An 18,839-nucleotide genomic window follows, 5' to 3' on the forward strand; every position below is an offset into this window, starting at 1 on the left:
ATCTCAGTTAAAGGTTTTAATGTGCGTGTTTTGTGTATATCTTGAGATTGGTCACATTACTTGGTTCAAGTACCTGCCTAGTCCTACTCCAACTGTTTCACCTGCAGAAACAGATATCTTTATGAAACTAATGTTTGATAACAATGATGTATTGGTTGTAGAAAGGTTAGATATTTTTAGATGCTCACTTTTTGAGAAGTATTAAATGTTTTTAGATATATTATGACTGTGTGCACTCTAAATATTGTTTTTATTAACTTAGAGTAACACTAGCTGGTAAATCTTTTATGAAAAATGGGAATATCTATTTCACAGAGAAGTTATAAGGTACATAAAACTAAGTTTGTGTCAAGTTCTGCCTTATCAGGTTAATGTTCTTTTTCTGACTGGCATTGTCAAGCTTTAGTTTTGTTAATAGTAAAATTACACTTTCGGGACATTTTAATACTTATATTATTAACATTACTCAATGTTTTGTTTTTACAAAGTTGGACAGTGGACAAGATCCATCGTACGTTAATTTTGAAAGAGTGGATTTAGTGAAGCAATTTAATATTCATGCTACAGTTGACAAAATGAAGATGGTATTCACATAAGAGTGTAGATATTATGTATGTTTGAAAACATTTTTCTGCAGTGTTCACTGCAAACCTCCTCAGGAATTTATACCAGCAGTTCCCTCGTAACGAAATCCATTCTTTTGTTACACTATAGCCAGACGTCTAGATCCAACTTACAAATCTTTAAAGACTGATCGAAGTCAACATTAAAAAACTTGAATGCATTGTAGAAACTTGTAATTATCGAGTTGCTTGTACACGACAAACTAGGTTGTATTTGTTAGACTGTTGTGTCAAAAATAACCAACTGTGCTCTGATCATTTTCATTTGATGGAGCTTGGTTTGTAAAGCTGGACATTGTAGTTAATAAATACACTTTCTCTATGCATACTAGCCAAATATAAGAGTAGCAGCTACATTTGCATTTGTTTCATCTTTGGGTATAGATAAGAGTAGGCTTAAAGTTATGTTAAACGAGAAGAAGGAAGGAGTTGAAGTAATTAGCAATTATCTCTTTGTTGTAGACTTTTACATCTATATATCATTGACATTTTACTGTAGTAAGTTTTGGAAAAGTTGTTTCAGTTACACTTTGAGATAAAGTTAAGGGAAAATAGATAATTTCAAAAAAGTTTCCATTTCATGACATTTGTTCACTATTTTATTTGGATGTTCTGTTTCATTAGTGCTTTGTCTGATTAGATTTCTGTGATTTTGTTTTCCTATTGAGAGGTAAATTGTTAGTTATTTTAATCACTAAACCTTTGCTAGGTACACAGAGACAGTTGTCCAAATGTTTGTGTTTGCTGTATTTAAGGGCAATATAAAGTCTATAAACTGTGGAATTTCTTTCTAATTAAAATACGTATTAGATCTCTTTGACAAACGTATAAGAACAGACTAATTGTAATTGGGAAAAACAACATAAAATAGAGTAATTTCAATGGAAACTTGATTAATTCTGTGTTAGTACCTTTCAAAAGTAACAAGTATTGGAATATTGACTGATCTTGTAATGGTACACATCAGAAGTAACAAGTACCGGAATATTGACTGATCTTGTAGTGGTACACATCAGAAGTAACAAGTACCGAATATTATTGTACTGATCTTATTGACTATCTTGTAGTGGTACTCATCAGAAGTAACAAGTACTGGAATATTGACTGATCTTGATCTTGTAGTGATCTTGTAGTGGTACGCATCAGTAACAAGTACTGGAATAACGAATCTTGTAACAAGTACTGATCTTGTAGTGGTAATAAGTAACAAGTTGACTGATCTTGTAGTGGTACACATCAGAAGTAACAAGTACTGGAATAACGACTGATCTTGTAGTGGTACACATCAGAAGTAACAAGTACTGGAATAACGACTGATCTTGTAGTGGTACACATCAGAAGTAACAAGTACTGGAATATTGACTGATCTTGTAGTGGTACACATCAGAAGTAACAAGTACTGGAATAACGACTGATCTTGTAGTGGTACACATCAGAAGTAACAAGTACTGGAATATTGACTGATCTTGTAGTGGTACACATCAGTAAACAAGTACTGGAATATTGACTGATCTTGTAGTGGTACACATCAGAAGTAACAAGTACACATCAGAAGTAACAAGGAATAACGACTGATCTTGTAGTGGTACACATCAGAAGTAACAAGTACTGGAATAACGACTGATCTTGTAGTAGTACACATCAGAAGTAACAAGTACTGGAATAACGACTGATCTTGTAGTAGTACACATCAGAAGTAACAAGTACTGGAATAACGACTGATCTTGTAGTAGTACACATCATCAGAAGTAACAAGTACAAGTACTGGAATAACGACTGATCTTGTAGTAGTACACATCAGAAGTAACAAGTACTGGAATAACGACTGATCTTGTAGTGGTACACATCAGAAGTAACAAGTACCGGAATAACTGATCTTGTAGTGGTACACATCAGAAGTAACAAGTACCAGAATATTGACTGATCTTGTAGTGGTACACATCAGAAGTAACAAGTACTGGAATAACGACTGATCTTGTAGTGGTACACATCAGAAGTAACAAGTACTGGAATAACGACTGATCTTGTAGTGGTACACATCAAACTGGAAGGTTGGTTGTATTGTACTGATTGATAAGAGGTGTACATATACTGGAAGTTTGACTGTATTCACAAGTAACAAATGTACACGTGTATTGGAAGCTTTACCTTTTTACTAATATAACCAAGACTACAGAAATATGAAGTAATAATGCCATAACCTTTAATTATCATGAAGAAAAACAGTTCTATAATTCATTATTACTTACAATGAATGCTGATAAAACATAAGTACTAAGAAAGTTAGGCTTTTGAGAAAACTTGAATTTTTTTTTTTAGGACAGTTTAAAAGATAAACTAAAAACTGGAATGTAGGTTAGTGTGAAACGTTTATTTTAAGAAACGTTACTGAATACTGTTTAATAAGAACTAATTTGTTTAGCGCATTTATAATGTTATCAACATGTTTTATGCAAATGCTGTAATACATGTTTGCTGTAAAATGCAGAGGCTTATTCCTTCATTTTTACTGAGATTCTTGGCTTTGAATTTGTTAAACATGCATGAAGCATCACAATAAATATTTTAACTAAAAACTTAGTGCTTTAACTGTATTGGGAGTTCAGAGTCTTTCTTATGATGTATAATGATTCATGTTAATTTTCCCTTGTTTCTCTACATTTTCACAGTTAAATGTGGCAGCACATTAAGCTAAGATAAAAGATTCTAGGATTGTAAGTTGGATTTCTTTCAGGAAACGAAAGATAATGTAGAAGAAATTATAGATAGGTGCAACATTGCGTTCATTTAAACATGCATTACTCAATGCAGACCCTATTAATAGTTAATCAAGAGTATTGGTTTCAACTGTGGCACGTGAACTCTTGTACCATGTGAGAGATATTCAGTGGATGTTATTTGTCATTAAACCTGACGATCCCTTTTAATCTAGACGCATTTTGTTCGACCGCTAAATAATTCTATCATTAGATCGTTGATTCTAGTTTTAGGATAAATCCAAATGCTCGGTTTTTACACAATATTGATGTAATGAAATTCATAGTCTCGTGGTATATTTACTATTAGCAGACAAAGAAGTGTTGGATATCACGAGTTAGTGATGTTTTTGTACGTGTTTTTTAAACCCTCCAATATAAGGAACTTTTCTATAAGCCTTAAATAAGTTCTTATATAGACTTGTACCTTTTGTTTTAAATAGTTTGATTAATAACAAATGATATGGGTAAATTTAAAACAATTCATTTGATTTTAAACGCTGCCCAGAAATATTTCTTGTTTTATGTCGTAATGTACAGCTTTTAAGTGTTAAAGTACTTTTTTTTTTTTTATCTTGCTTACTTAGTCCGTTTCTTTTAATATTCGTTTTCGCTGTGTGTGTTGACAAAGTATTACGGGACCTTGTATGTGTCGTTATTTAAATTCTCTGTAAAACCATTACTTTAGAATAATTTCAGTGTTTTTTTAAGTACATGCGTATTTTTAGAAGGGTTTGATTTGTTAGGGTAAGAGATTATTTGTTATAGATATTGATGTTTATGTATAATATGGAAAAATACCTTGATTTGTGTGTGGAGGCTGCCGTGGATTATTTGTGAATTATGTAATAAACCGCAATAATAAACGATTTTATGAATTTCGAAGCTGTATTTCTGTTGATTATAGAACCGTCATTACATTCAGATCATTGGGTGAACATCCTTAAATTATTGTCATGTTTGTGTACCGTTCACTTTTGTGAGCGCCGAGAATAACGTTAACATTCACAAAGCCAAACGGTAATGTAACATATTTACAGCTACGTGTGTTTTCTACCTTTCACCATTGACAGAGTGACGTATTACCTCACATTAAATCATTTTGTTTTTGGTGGTGGTGTTTTTTTTTATAACGAGTGAACACTAATTGTAAAGAACTGACCAAAATTCTTGGGTGATATTCTGTGTAAAATACATATAGAACCCAAGAGATGTATTGTGTAAATAGTTTAGCATTTTATTAATATTAAGAATGTTAATTAGTTTTTACGTTATGTCGTCATGGTTGTTTTGAGATAACACAATGAAGTCTTTGTACTGTCCGCTCAGTAGAACAAATGAGGCTTTTTTTATAACTGAAGTCCAGTCATAAAATGACTGGAAAAATTAACATCTGACGTATTAGTGTGCGGTGTTATGCGTTGTCAGTTTTAGATGTTGCATTTCTTATTATTATAGCAAAGCCACATCGAGCTTTCTGCTGATCCCATCGAGGGGAATCGAATCCCTGCTTTAAGCGTTAAAAATCCATAGACTTAAAACTGTACCAGCGGAGGACTTTATATTGTATGTTACGACGAAAAAGTCACGGGAGACATGAAGTTTTCTAACCTTATCGCGTTTATAGTCGTAATATTGCGTTTGTTTTGTTTGTTTAATTTTGCGCAAAGCTACACGAGGGCTAGCTGCGCTAGCCGTCACCAATTTTATAATATAAGACTAGAGGGAAAGCAGGTAGTCATCACCACCCACCGCCAACTCTTGGGCTACTCTTTTATCAGCAAATAGTGAGATCGACTGTAACATTATGACGTTCTCACGGCTGAAAGAGCGAGCATATTTGATGTGAGGGGGATTCGAACCCGCGACCTTCAGATAACGAGTCGAGCCGTGTGCGTGTGTGTTGGAAGTAAACTGTTTTATGAATGCTGTTTGTTTGTTTGTTTGTTTTGTAACGATGACTGCTGTCGTTTTTTGAAACCCTTCTCTACAGGGGCACAAGTACCCTAGAGTAATGACTTTATAACTGAACCGACATCTGTTAGTGGCAGTTCTATAGCATATATACTTTATTGTAGCCATAGAAAATGTGTGCATCAGCAAATACAGGATGGTTGTAACCCATCAGATCTAGAATCTTCGAAGTAACAATACGAGAAGAAAAGTAAACCCTTCAAGACGTAATTACGATATTATAAAACATTAGTTCATGTAATAAGAAATTGAATGTTTGTTTTGGTTTTTAATTTCGCGCAAAGCTACTCGAGGGCTATCTGCGCTAGCCGTTCCTAATTTAGTAGTGTAAGACTAGAGGGAAGGCAGCTAGTCATCACCACCCACCGCCAACATTTGGGCTACTCTTTTTACCAACGAATAGTGGGATTGATTGTAACATTATAACGCCCCCACGGCTGAAAGTGCGAGCATGTTTGGTGCGACCGAGAGAAATTGAATACATGTATAGAAAATTAATACACGGTTAAGGAAGATATGAAAATGAAGGACTGTTACAAACAGCAAATGCAAACCTGTCGTCAATGACATTTTAACGAACCAAAATTAAAACAATACCGTTACATTAATAAAATGACTCCCCGGTTACAAGCTATAATATGAGATATGGGGGTGGGTGTTTTTACTAGTTTATCCATTACGTAGTGGTATATAAATGTAAGATGTACACGAACATTTATCGTATGCCCCTCCTCCTCGTGAGCTATATCACTTTAAACCGGATTTCGATATTCGTTGTTGGAATAGCACAACTAACCCTTTACGAGTGACAACAAACAAAATGGTATTGCTTTATCGTTGTTGTAATTAACCCTCTGTAATGGCTAATATGGCATTGTAGTTCATTCATATAGGTGTGTGGGTGTTGAATATGCATGACAGTTTATCACCACGCTGGTATACTTAAGCACGTGAAAGTATACATATATAAATATACACACACACACACGATGGCTCAAAAGTAACGTGTCATAAAGGCTGTAATCTTCGAACTTCGAAGCGACAGGTAGCCTTTGAACACACTAGCTATGTTTTTGTTGCGTTTGGTTTATTAAAGTTAAAACTAAGTAAATGCATTTAGTCTGGAATTTATTTTGGTTTACCCTGTACGTGTATGGTAATGCAAATTAACAGGATTCGGCCTTCTGGAAACAACTCCCGGTGGGACAGCGGTTAGTTTACGGATTTGCAACGCTACCATCTGGTGTTTGATTCCCCGCGGTGCTTACGGCTGGTGGCTTAGTATCGGTCTACTTTGAAACAAGTCAGTTCAAAAACTGAAAAATTATACAAGTATTCTCAATCGTGTGTGTTTGTTTTTCAATTGTTTTATTGTCCTTTTGATTAAAAAGAAAACAAACGATTACACACTATAGAAGCCACATTTCTGTGAGCTATGAAAATAACCTTAATATTTAATCTACAATACGATAAAATAAACTGCACAAAGTCGACAAGTAATGTAACATCGTACGCCATATATCCGTATATTTTACATCTGTCTTTATATAGTGAAGTAAGGTAGATTGTGTTAAATTACCACGTGACCTATTACTGGCTGATTTAAATAACACACAGCTGTAAGTTATTGTATGGAGATTTAGAATATATTAAACATGTAGAAACAATCTGTTGTATACTGACGATAATATTGTTATATTACTCGTTGGATTGCGCAAATTATTCATTTACAAGTTAAAGTGTAAATTTATTATCAACAATGTGTTTTTCGACCTAAATATTGATTAGCTGTTGATTGTTCACTGTAAGAAGAAATCCTTTTTATATATTTTATTTCGAGGTTTATTTCGCGAAATCTTTCCTTCACTTCTCACATGCGGCACTGCTAGCAAGCAGAGATACGCAAATTTTATCTGGCAATGTTTTATTTATTTTTTTATATAGAAGTAACGTCCAGCATTCTGATGAAATCTTATAAAGTGAAGTAATATTTAACTGAGTTGTGGCCAGCCAAGTTTGGACTGCGGCACAGTCTGTGGACAGGTTACGCGATCTATTAACGATAATAGGAGCTATTCAACGGATGTTCATGTCATGAGAACAAGATTGTATTGTATGTACAACTTAAAGGTTTTGTGGATATTTTTGTCAAGTAAGTAGTTAAGATGTGCGAAAGACACAAATATTTTAAGTTATATATGAATGTGCAACTTGTCGGCACTTTACTTTTTACATATGCAGGTTATTTGTGTATGTGTTTAGACAGATTTCTTGGTGCATGTTTTCACGTTCTTTTAATATTTCGACTACAAGTAACTTTTGTTTAAGTTTTAAAAAAGGACACGTTAAACATAATGACCTCTACCCGACCTTTATTTTGTCATGTTTTTACAAGTGTACAGCAATTGGCGGTTCTTATATGTTTTTATCTTTTATGAACTGATTGGAAAACAACAACAATGACATGCAAGATGTTTAACGATCGGTAAATGACGCTTTATAATTAATTCACATAAGTCTAAGGTTATAAAAGGTATGGTGGTACAGAGAATGTAACCGAACAAACAAGTCTTCAGATGATTCTAATATAAAGCTCGAGTTCAATCATAAACATAGTAAACTGATTAGCGTTTTATGTGTTTGCTAATTTTCTATTTAAAATTGAAACCACTCAAAACAATAACACAAAATTGAATATAGAGATGATTTTGGGAAACGTGTCAATAGGCATGTTCTTCTGTGGTATTGAAATTGACATTTAAATACTGATTAAAACATCTATTTAAATGTTAAAAGAATCTCGTTCACTTCTAGCTAGCTAGACACCTACCGGTGAAATAAAAAATGTCACGTGCAGAAATAGTCTTGTAATAAAGCTATTTCTCGGACGTTTTCTAACAAAATTATATTGATCAAAGACGAGACCCTCATTCGTGGAGTAGTAAATCTGAGGGCCCATAACGCTAAAAACCTAGCTTCGATACTTGTGGTGAGTACAGTACAGTACAAATAGCTCATGGTGTAGCTTTCTGCTTAACAGCAAACAAACACACGCCTTCCAGTGGGACATCGGCAAGTCTGAAGACTTATAATATTAACAACCGAGCCTCAATACCCGTGCTGGGCACAGTACGGATAGTCCATTGTGTATCCTTGCGTTTAACTTTAAACCAACCAATCATAATCTTTTGGCAATTCCGTCAAAAATGGAATGTCTCGATTGATTAAAGCTTCTAAAACTTTTGGTATTAAGAAACGCCATCATTTATTCGTTATCATTCATTCTGTAACTAAAGCACTAATTCAGTTCACATTGTTATATATAAGAACTAGACTTTATTGGATACATAATGATGTCTTGGAACCATCTTTTAATGTTTTATTCAAAATGCGTTCTTAGTTTTTAATCTATTGTATGACGGGAGCTACTAAATAGCTACTTATTTTTATATGAACTTCTTTCTAACCAATGAAATATAAAAAAAAAAACCCTCACAGGTTAAAGTCTGACTTTTGGCAGCAAACCTTTAACAACAATGATTCTGTTATAAGAGGAAGTGTTGAATTAGAAGATATTACCTCTCGTCACAGATATCCTCCAACCAGTGTTTTCAATTTTGTAGAATTTTATTTCTTTTCTCCTCCTTCCTGCTAGAAAGTTCTGGATATAAGGTTGTTAAAAGAATGAATGCTTCATATAATTAAACGTGATGTTAATTATAAAATTTCTGCCGATGTTCGTACTTAGATATTTCAAATATTTAGTTCTGGCTCATATCTTAAATCTTACACTAGTACATAGTTTGAAAGTAGTGTAAATGCGATGTGCTCATTGGCTTCCTAATTACTCTGGTGTAGTGCTGTAAATATCGCCATCTGTTAATTGAATCGAGAATTACTAAAATTATAAAAAGCAACCGAAATAAGTTTTTCGAATTCGTAATTAGCGATATTTCACTAGATCCATCAAAATAACACACGAAACTAATAGAAATAATATTCTGATAAGTTGGTAATAAGCTAATACAGGTCATTTCAGATGACAGTAATAATTCTAGTTTCTTTACCATAAAGAGAGATTTTGTTGGGAGAAGGGGTGATTAAGTAGTGCAGGGAAAAACAGAACAAGCACCGATATTTTGACGGATTACGCGAATGTATTTTGAACAGTCTTCTGATTATCAACACAAAGGAAGATAGCATCATTACCATAGGTTTAATTTACCTGAAGACATGGTTGGGCGTCCGCAAAAAGTATTCCCAGGGAGGGGCACACTAGTGTGAAATACGAATTGAATAGAAAGTTCACACACATGTGCATGTGCGCTTGAAACAAAACGCCCCCGTGGAACCCATGCCTGAAGACTAATCATAACCTAGTCTCATGTTAACCAGGGGCTAAGGAATTAAAGCCGCGTAAAACGTTGGTTTTCATTATTTCCAATTCATTAGGTTAAAATTAATTTAAAAAAAAAGATTCGTTTTTGAGGATGTTAACGACAAACGCCCCTGAATTTTGAGAATTAAGTATTCAAAATGCTTTGTATTTAAGTTTTATTTTTTTACGTTGAAAAACAACGGTTTAGTTTGAATTTCACGCAAAGCTACACGAGGGTTATCTGCGGTAGCGTCCCTAATTCTGCAGTGTAAGACTGGAAGGAAAGCAGGTAGTCATCACCACCCACCGCCAACTCTTGGGTTACTCTTTTACTGGCCAGGTACGTTAAGGTGTGCAACTCGTAATCTGAAGGTTGCTCATCCTTTCAGCCGTGGAGGCGTTATAATGTGATGGTCAATCCCACTATTCATTGGTAAAAGAGTAGCCCAAGAATTGGCGGTGATGACTAGTTGCCTTCCTTCTAGTCTTACACTGCTAAATTTGGGACGGCTAGCACAGATAGCCCTCGAATAGCTTTGCGCAAAATTCGAAAAAAACAAACAATACACTTTTACAAACTAATAGTGGGATTGACAGTCACATTATAATGCCCCTATGGCTGAAAGGGCGAGCACGTTTGGTGTGAAGGGGATTCGAACTCGCGACCCTCAGATTACGAGTCGAGTGCCTTAATCACCTGGCCATGCTGGGCCTTGAAAACCAATAAAATGTTAGTTTGGTGAGCAAGACACAGCACACTTTTCATTTTTCAAATTAATGTTCATTTAATATTCCATTACCCAAAACAAGATTGGTTATACAGTCCAAGTAGACTGGTGCTACAAGACATGGATGAATAAGAACTCTGTTCAGCAACACTTGGTAACTAATCCACTATTGATTTTATTTTTCTACCAGAAGAAGCCATGGAGAAATAAAAGCATGATATTTTCATATTTTATTTCCTCCCCAACAGTATATTAAATTCTTGGCCATGTGACCTGTTGACTAGGGAGTTCATAATACCTATGCAGAAGCCAGAAACTGAACAACTTCTAAGTACACCAACCCACATGATTACTTGCTAAATACATGTGTATTTGTATAGAAATATATTTATGTATGTATATATATTTATATATATATGCCTGTAGCTATCTTACAACAATGTACAACTATTTTACACTGCCACTTTCTTTGTGGCTTGTTTAACATAAAACAGGTGAGAAATAAATAAGTCTTTAATGGTCAAAAATCTTAGGTTGTGAGAATAAGCAGATAATCAGCTGGTTTTTCTATCGGGTGATGATGCAATATGAAAAAACAACAACCGTTAATACGGTTATCGTTTACAAGCAAGTACCATTTTTTTTACTACTCAACCAGTCTACTTGTTCAAATTAATTTTATATTTTGAAGGGATCACTCTTATGTCAAAAGTAGCCACTATCCGAACTTAAAGAGGAAAAGTTTCCTAATTTCTTTACATCATCTAGACTTTGATCCAGCAGTTAAGTTCCATTCTGTACACTAGCACCAACACTTTCTAGTCTTCAACTGTTTGTTGTTTCGGCATTAACATGACAAGACTTATTCTTCCCATTATAAAGATATTGGGAAGAGAAAATGGTGCTCACAAAAAGAGGGCTTAAGGATTACATCCTAGTCTTCAGATTATCGACACAATGGGTCAAAGTTTTTCAACCTCAAGACATCTTATTCTTCTGTTGTTTGACATGCTCATATGGTCATCATGTGGGACATTAGAATCTGGTGTAGTTGATTTTTTTTGCTTGAACTTATGTCCAAAACTATGCTTGGCACAGAAGTTACATGACCATCAATCATATAAACAATAATAGCTTGTGTACACAAACATTACACAAGGAATCCTTCTGAAACCTGAGCTCTAAGCATCTGGATGCTATTGAGTATTTTCTTCTGGTGTCCAGCTAGAACCACACCTAAGTTGGTCAAGTCTTCATGAGTTAACCTGGCGACTGCTTCCATTGTTGTTACGTTAGCCAAATTGAAATTCCCCAAGTATCGACTCATCTTCAGACTGTTCAGCCACTCTGGCACAGACTTGAATTGTATCATATCTGGTGGATGATGATTTAGAGGATTCTGGTTCCTGAAACCCATCAAAAATACAATGAGAACAATTTATTATGTAAGAAACATTTTATATATGGAGTTCGTAACTTGCACTACACTGTTCTGTCACATAGTTCTGCTTGTTATAGATTGTTAAATTCATAAACGTTTGGGCTTCAAGTTTATTTTGATTTGTAACTAAAGCTGTTTAAGTATTTCAATAAAATTATTTGTAGATCAGCCAACTCTATATTTGTTAACTTGAGCAATAATTTGTAATTAAGTTTTGTACAGCTGTTCGTTTTTTGTACATATATTCTTCAAAACAAAAAACGCAAAAGGGATATTTTTGTTATTTTAAAAAGAAATATATGTAATAACGTTACAAGCTCAGAGTATGTGATGTTACACGTGTTAAGGCACTGATTGTCAGACCAAACTGACAATAAAAGTTGTGTCCAATAAATTTGTTTGAGAGATCAACATGTGCAAAATCCCTATAAAAGTGACGGGTTCTCGGTTTCCATAGCTCAGTGTTAAGCCACCGATACGCAATACAGTTACGCCAAGACTGACTGAAGCACAACGCAACAACGCCATTGGTCGCTTGGAAGCAGGCGAATCTCGATCAGATGTTGCCAGAGCTGTGAATGTCCACCCAAGCACCATCACAAGGCTATGGAATCGTCACCAACAACATAGATCAACTCGTGACCGTCCACAATCTGGCAGACCTCGTGTGACCACGCCCGCACAGTCACCTTCGGGATAGGACCACCACTGCGACGTCTATTGCCTCAACCATACCAGGGCTGCGTAGGATCTCCGATCAGACCGTACGCAACCGTCGACGAGATTCTTAGGCCCCATGTGCAACCCATCATGGTGAACGTCAACGACGTTTTTCAACATGACAACGCCCGTTCTCACACAGCCCGACTCACCGCTGTCTTCTTGAGACACCACAACATCAACGTTCTTCCCTGGCCCTCCAGATCACTAGATTAAAACCCCATCGAACATCTTTGGGACGAGATGGACCGACGTCTGCGACGGCGACAACCTCAACCGGAGATTCTACCTCAGCTTGCAGCAGCTTTGCAGGCTGAGTGGACAGCCATTCCACAGGATGTGATGCCAAGCAGTTGCTGATGCTCACGGGGAGCATACTCGTTATTGACGTTGAGTGACGTTAAACTTCACCTAGTGAGCGTGGACTTCGCCTTTACAGACTTTGGATGTTCAGCAGTGAATGTGCAAAGTTTCACACACGTCATACAGAACTACCCAGAATAAACTTGTTAACAATTTGTCTCATATTTTGCCTTTTGCGTTTCTTTTTTTTTTGAAGAGTATATATTTTTTACATGGTGCTCCAGTAGTCTCAGCCCATAGGAAAAATAGACATTTATATTCTCAAAGTTAAACACATTTCTAATGTTAGTTATACATATTTCAAGACAGAAAACACCCTGATGGTAGAGTATACCAATAATTAACAAGAGTATAGCTGTTAATGGCATGCAACTTGAAAAATAATTAATGTGTATTTCATCCCTATGAATCCAGACTTGTGGGGCAGACACACTGTATGTTGACGTTTGAAACAAAATTGGACCTACTGATCCATCTTGGCTGTTTCATCTTCTAAACTAAATAAAAACTATTCATAAATAAATTTAAAAAAAGTTAAATCCAACCATTATCATTCATATATTTATCAAACTTTCTCTTAAACCCACTTTAACTTGCTGCTTCCACAACATCCAAAAGACAACCACCCTGTTACAAAAAATTGTCTTAGCTAAGGATAACCAAAGGTTATATTGATGTCCCCTAGTGTTACTGTCAAGTATGAAAAGAAAATGTTGCATCAACACTAACACTTCCCTTTACAATCCTAAACACCTCAGATTATTTATTATAATTAAAATGCATCTGTCATTTATTTACCCAACTCACTAAATGATATACATCATTTTGTAACCAGCAGTATTTTCTTCACAGCCAGAAACACTCAAGACATTGATATTATATCCAATTAACTTATTAACCATTCCTTTATCTATATCATTGAGCAATGAATCTAAGACTAACCCCTTTGCACCCCATTTGCGACATTAATTTAGTTTGACTGACCAACCATTTGCTTTCTTCCATCCAGTTACTCATTTATCCAATTTGCTAACTTATCCCCCCCACACCTCTAGATAATATTTTGCAATATTTTGTGTACCACCTTGTCAAATGCTTCATGAAATTCCAGATAAGAAATCTACACCCTACCCTCATCTACATAAGCAGTAACCTCTTCAAAGAATGTCAAAAGATTTGTAAGGCAAGATTTTCCCTTACTGAAACGACACTAACTATCCAATAAAATAGTAAACTTTGTTAAACAATTTCCCTTACTGAGACGACATTAACTATCCAATAAAATAATACATTTTGTTAAACAATTCTCCACAACTGATGTAAGACTAATGAGTGTAATTACTACGAAAATTTTTGTCACCCCCCTTGAAAAGGAGTTATATTAGCTAACTTCCAATCCTCTGGTACATTCTTGCTATTCAAGGACTGACAAAATTGTAGTAGTAAGTGGCTCACACATTCACTCAAAATAGTTGGGGAAATATTACATTGCCTAGGAACCTTATTTTTCTCTTTAAAAACTTCCCCATATTTTCTTAACCCACTCAGAATGAATGCAATCATCTTGTTAGATTTCATTTCCATTAATCAACTGTTTAATATTTGGAATAGTGTTTAAACCTTCATTACTGAAAACTGAAGAAAAATCAAAACTTAGTCATCTCATAACAATCAGCTCTCCTTTATCATCCATTAAGAGTCCTACCACTAGTTTAACATTTTGTTTACCCTAAATGTATTGAAAGAAAAAATTTTTACATTTTCAACCAACATTATACACCTTTCTGATGTTCTAACATCCAGTTTCAACAATTTTGTTAATTTTCTATAATCTCTTGTCATATCAGTCGATTTAAAACACACACACACACACAAAATGTTTTTTAGAATGCAAGTTTCATGTGGTTCTCCCAACTAAACTGAAAATATAACATCACACTTACTTATTTGTAGCCATCTGTCTTAGGCTATCTGGACACCTACTTAATTTATCTAAAGTTTTGACTATGTTTGCAAAACTTGGTCTGTAGGAACGTTCTTTTTGCCAGCAGTCTAACATTAACTGGTGAAGAGCTTCTGGGCAATCCTAGAAAAATTTGGAATATACAAAAGATTAAGAACCATTCTGCTTTGTAATTAATTTTGTTATATTAATATTTTTACTGTATAGCACTGTACATCCTGCTGCATGTGTTGTATTGTGCTGTGAGAACTTACACCCTATACTTACCCTCTTTTCCTTTATCTCTGCATCCATATAATACATGCCAGGAAATCCCCAAGTTTTCTAGTGGTTATATTATATATATACGTATAGTGTAGTGTGTAGATCACGTATAGTGTAGTGTGTAGATCACGTGACACATTTAATATGAGGTATGTTCTCAATAGAACATGCTTTCACAGAAGTTTAGGGATAAACCTTGGAACTTCTCTGACATTCACCATTTTACTTTTGCAGCTGTATGTCATTGTCAAGCCATGATAAATGTTAGAAAACAAATGCAGAATCAACTATGCTTTCACTTACAAAATAGGTTTTCCTTCTTACCATCCCAGAAAAATCAAAGCACAAGAGTAAAAGAAACCCCAAGATTTATCACAAGTGCATTTTGAATACCAACTGTCCATGAAGTACTGTGTGTACTTAAGATAAACAAATCACATAATCCAGGATAATGAGAAACTCACTTCAAGTAAAAATATATCTCTGGACAGCTGGTGTGGGTATTAACACCTTTGTTAACCTGAAGATGACCTAAGAAGGTCGAAACGCTGTTCTCTGCTTTATTAGCAAAAGTGTTAATACCCATACTAGCCATCCAGAGATGTATAAATCACATAATTGAAAGAAGCAAGCTTAAAAGACAAGTGCCACTAAAGATGGAGAAATGTAACATTACAAGACAAAGGATTCTACTTTGAAATCATAACATACCCATTTAAATAGCTTTAAATCAATGTATGGAAAACTGTGACATGATAATAAAATTACCAAAATAAATATTCTACACAATCACTACTACTGCTACAATGAAGGGGTTATAAATGAAACCTATTCTACACTGTGCAAGTAGGTACCATCACATTATTTACAAACTGTTAGACTAAATAGTTTCAGCTACTCAAGTGCCATACATTTTCAAATGAATATGAAATATTTTCATATTGTTAAGGTATACCTTTTAAGTAGAAGGAATTATTAATAATTCCTAATCAAGGTTAAGCTAAGTATAAAAGATTAGGAGTACAGAGTAACTTGTAGTCGTAATGATTAGGATCCATTAAACCATAGATTAAGTAACCTTGCTTTTAACAGTACTTTCAAGCATAATACTGTAAGACTGATTTGATTTAGATCAGTATTCAACCTATATGTTAAAAATACAATATTAATTGGTATTTCTTAAAAGTATTAAAACTTATTCAAGATTATTTTGAACATCAGAATCAATAAGCTCTATTACAGTTTACTTAACTGGAGTATTGAAAGTAGAAAGAGACAAAAATTGAGTAAAAAAGATAACACTTACGTGTTTATATGAATAAAAAAAATAAACGAACAGTTCTATGCCAATGCCATTAATAATTTAAAATATAAACCCTAAAATTAAACAAAGTAACGTAACAAAGCAGTTACAGAACTTATTTCGAGTAGTGCTTATACAAAAGTCAACAATGCCAAAACCAGACGTCCTTCACACAAGTGGTCAAGTTACAAAGCAGACAGCCAGATCCAAAAATTCAGGTGTTGTTGTTTAACAAAAATCATTGTCACTTCACACTATAAGCCATAGTCTGATGTTGCTATAGTAACTTACCATGGGTGCTGGAAGACGGTATCCCTTCTCAATACTCTTGATTACATCCTGGTTAGACCAGTTCCAGTAGGGTCGCTCTCCATATGACATCACTTCCCAAGAAACAATACCGAAACTCCACACATCACTGGCCGACGTGAATTTTCTGAAAGCAATAGCTTCTGGGCTGTCCATCTTACTGGAACCTTTCCTCCCTTGAGAAGTGGACATTAGAAGGTTCAACTTTATAACATATTTCTCAGTAGTAACTTGTAATGAGTTCTAAGTCAAGCTACAGACAATTAAGCTACAATACAACACACACTAAACATGTTTGCCCTTTCAGCTGTGGAGGTGTTATAACGTGACAGTCAATCTCACTATTTGTTGGAGGTTGGTCGTGATGACCAGCTGACTGCCCTCTAGTCTTACACTGTTAAATTAGGGATGGGTAGCATAGATAGCTTTTGTGTAGCTTTGTGTGATATTCAAAAACAGACAATGTAACATCTATTTTTGATATTAAAAAAATAAATATAGGCACTCAAAAATGCTGCATATCTTATAATTCAATTTGTAGTTTGTAAGTACACATTCAAATTTAAGAGATTTCAGCAAATTAAACTAAGAAACTGATCTGAGTTTGAAGACAAGTTTACCAAATATTTTTGTTTTTGAGTGAAAAACATTGTGCCATTGTAACAATATTCCTGATGTAATAATAACACAAAGTTAGTATTGTCTGTCACCCATACATTATTGGTGCCACTGTAACAATATCCGTGATGTAATAATAACACAAAGTTAGTATTGTCTGCCACCCATACATTATTGGTGCTACTGTAACAATATCAGTGATGTAATAATAACACAAAGTTAGTATTGTCTGCCACCCATACATTATTGGTGCCTCTGTAAACACTGTAACAAATATTTCCTGTGATGTTATAACGACTCAATGCTAGTATTGTCCATTATACAAAAATACTACGACACATCCCTAAAACAAAGTTGATTTAGCAAAATTGTTTTAGTTCTCGTTGTACTGTTTTTAAAACTCTTTCATTCTACAGACAGACTAATATAATTATTTCTACAAACTATATTGGTTTTTGTACTCAAGTTGAATAAATGTATTCTGTAACACGTTTTGTAGAATTTAACCTAGTCGTGTGGCATTTTCTATCTGTTTGGACAGATGAAAGTCATGAATTTTACAGACTAGAAGGTTTTTACAGTACTTACCCTGCTTGTGTACCACTTTCCATATGTTTAAACAGACTAAAGGGGTTTTACAGTACTTACTCTGGTTGTGTACCACTTTCCATATGTTTAAACAGACTAAAGGGGTTTTACAGTACTTACTCTGGTTGTGTACCACTTTCCATATGTTTAAACAGACTAAAGGGGTTTTACAGTACTTACTCTGGTTGTGTACCACTTTCCATATGTTTAAACAGACTAAAGGGGTTTTACAGTACTTACCCTGGTTGTATAAGCTCCTTCCACAGCACTTTCTATCTCTCTGGACAGTCCAAAATCAGCAATTTTACAAGTTAAGCCTTTATTCACAAGAACATTCCTGGCAGCTAAGTCCTTCAGAGAAACGATTAGTTATTATTACCATAAATAATGTTTGTTCTTCATAAACATAAAATCCTCTCATTACTATAGTTATTTTGAAATAATTTATGAATCTACTCCAAAATCAAAATGTATCAACAGCAAAAGTCAGCTAAAGTTAGAGGTAAAAATTCTTCTTTGTTGTTTAAAATGATATAAAAAGTTTAAATATATTGTTAAGACAACAAAGCAACACTTGTATAAATAAGAATACTTGTGTTCAATAGCATATTAATTCATTTCTGTTTATCTCACCAATGCTTCAGAGCATAAGGTGTGAACCTAATAATGAACCTAGTCAATTTGAAATGTATATACTGGGGAATAGAAACCTAATTCATCTTAGCCACAATACTTAACAAAACAAAAGTGATATTTAAGTCTGTGTATAATTTCCACCTCAAACATGTAGTACAGAAAATACAATAACAGT

The 18,839-nt window shown here is 34.5% G+C and overlaps 2 protein-coding genes and 1 long non-coding RNA gene across 3 annotated transcripts in view; 2 read left to right on the plus strand and 1 right to left on the minus strand.

Moving 5' to 3' along the window:
• Positions 1-18,839, plus strand: part of LOC143254349 (uncharacterized) — a 59,745-nt gene that overhangs the window by 39,625 nt on the left and 1,281 nt on the right. The window contains exon 3 of the transcript XR_013030153.1: positions 7,298-7,505. The gene's annotated coding sequence lies outside the window, so the exon portion shown is untranslated. The remainder of the gene's footprint in view (positions 1-7,297; positions 7,506-18,839) is intronic.
• LOC143254348 (uncharacterized) lies at positions 2,387-4,261 on the plus strand. The gene is made up of 2 exons (XR_013030149.1): positions 2,387-2,674; positions 2,722-4,261. It is a non-coding gene; the product is annotated as an uncharacterized LOC143254348 (long non-coding RNA).
• LOC143254351 (ephrin type-B receptor 1-B-like) overlaps positions 10,491-18,839 on the minus strand; it is a 105,123-nt gene continuing 96,774 nt past the window's right edge. The window contains 5 exon segments of the mRNA XM_076509404.1: positions 10,491-11,865; positions 14,927-15,069; positions 16,805-16,971; positions 16,974-16,998; positions 18,269-18,379. Of these exon segments, the coding sequence (XP_076365519.1) occupies positions 11,610-11,865; positions 14,927-15,069; positions 16,805-16,971; positions 16,974-16,998; positions 18,269-18,379 (702 nt within the window). The 3' untranslated portion in view covers positions 10,491-11,609.

Source organism: Tachypleus tridentatus, chromosome 6 (genome assembly GCF_004210375.1).
Source record: "Tachypleus tridentatus isolate NWPU-2018 chromosome 6, ASM421037v1, whole genome shotgun sequence".
Lineage (NCBI taxonomy): Eukaryota > Metazoa > Arthropoda > Merostomata > Xiphosura > Limulidae > Tachypleus > Tachypleus tridentatus.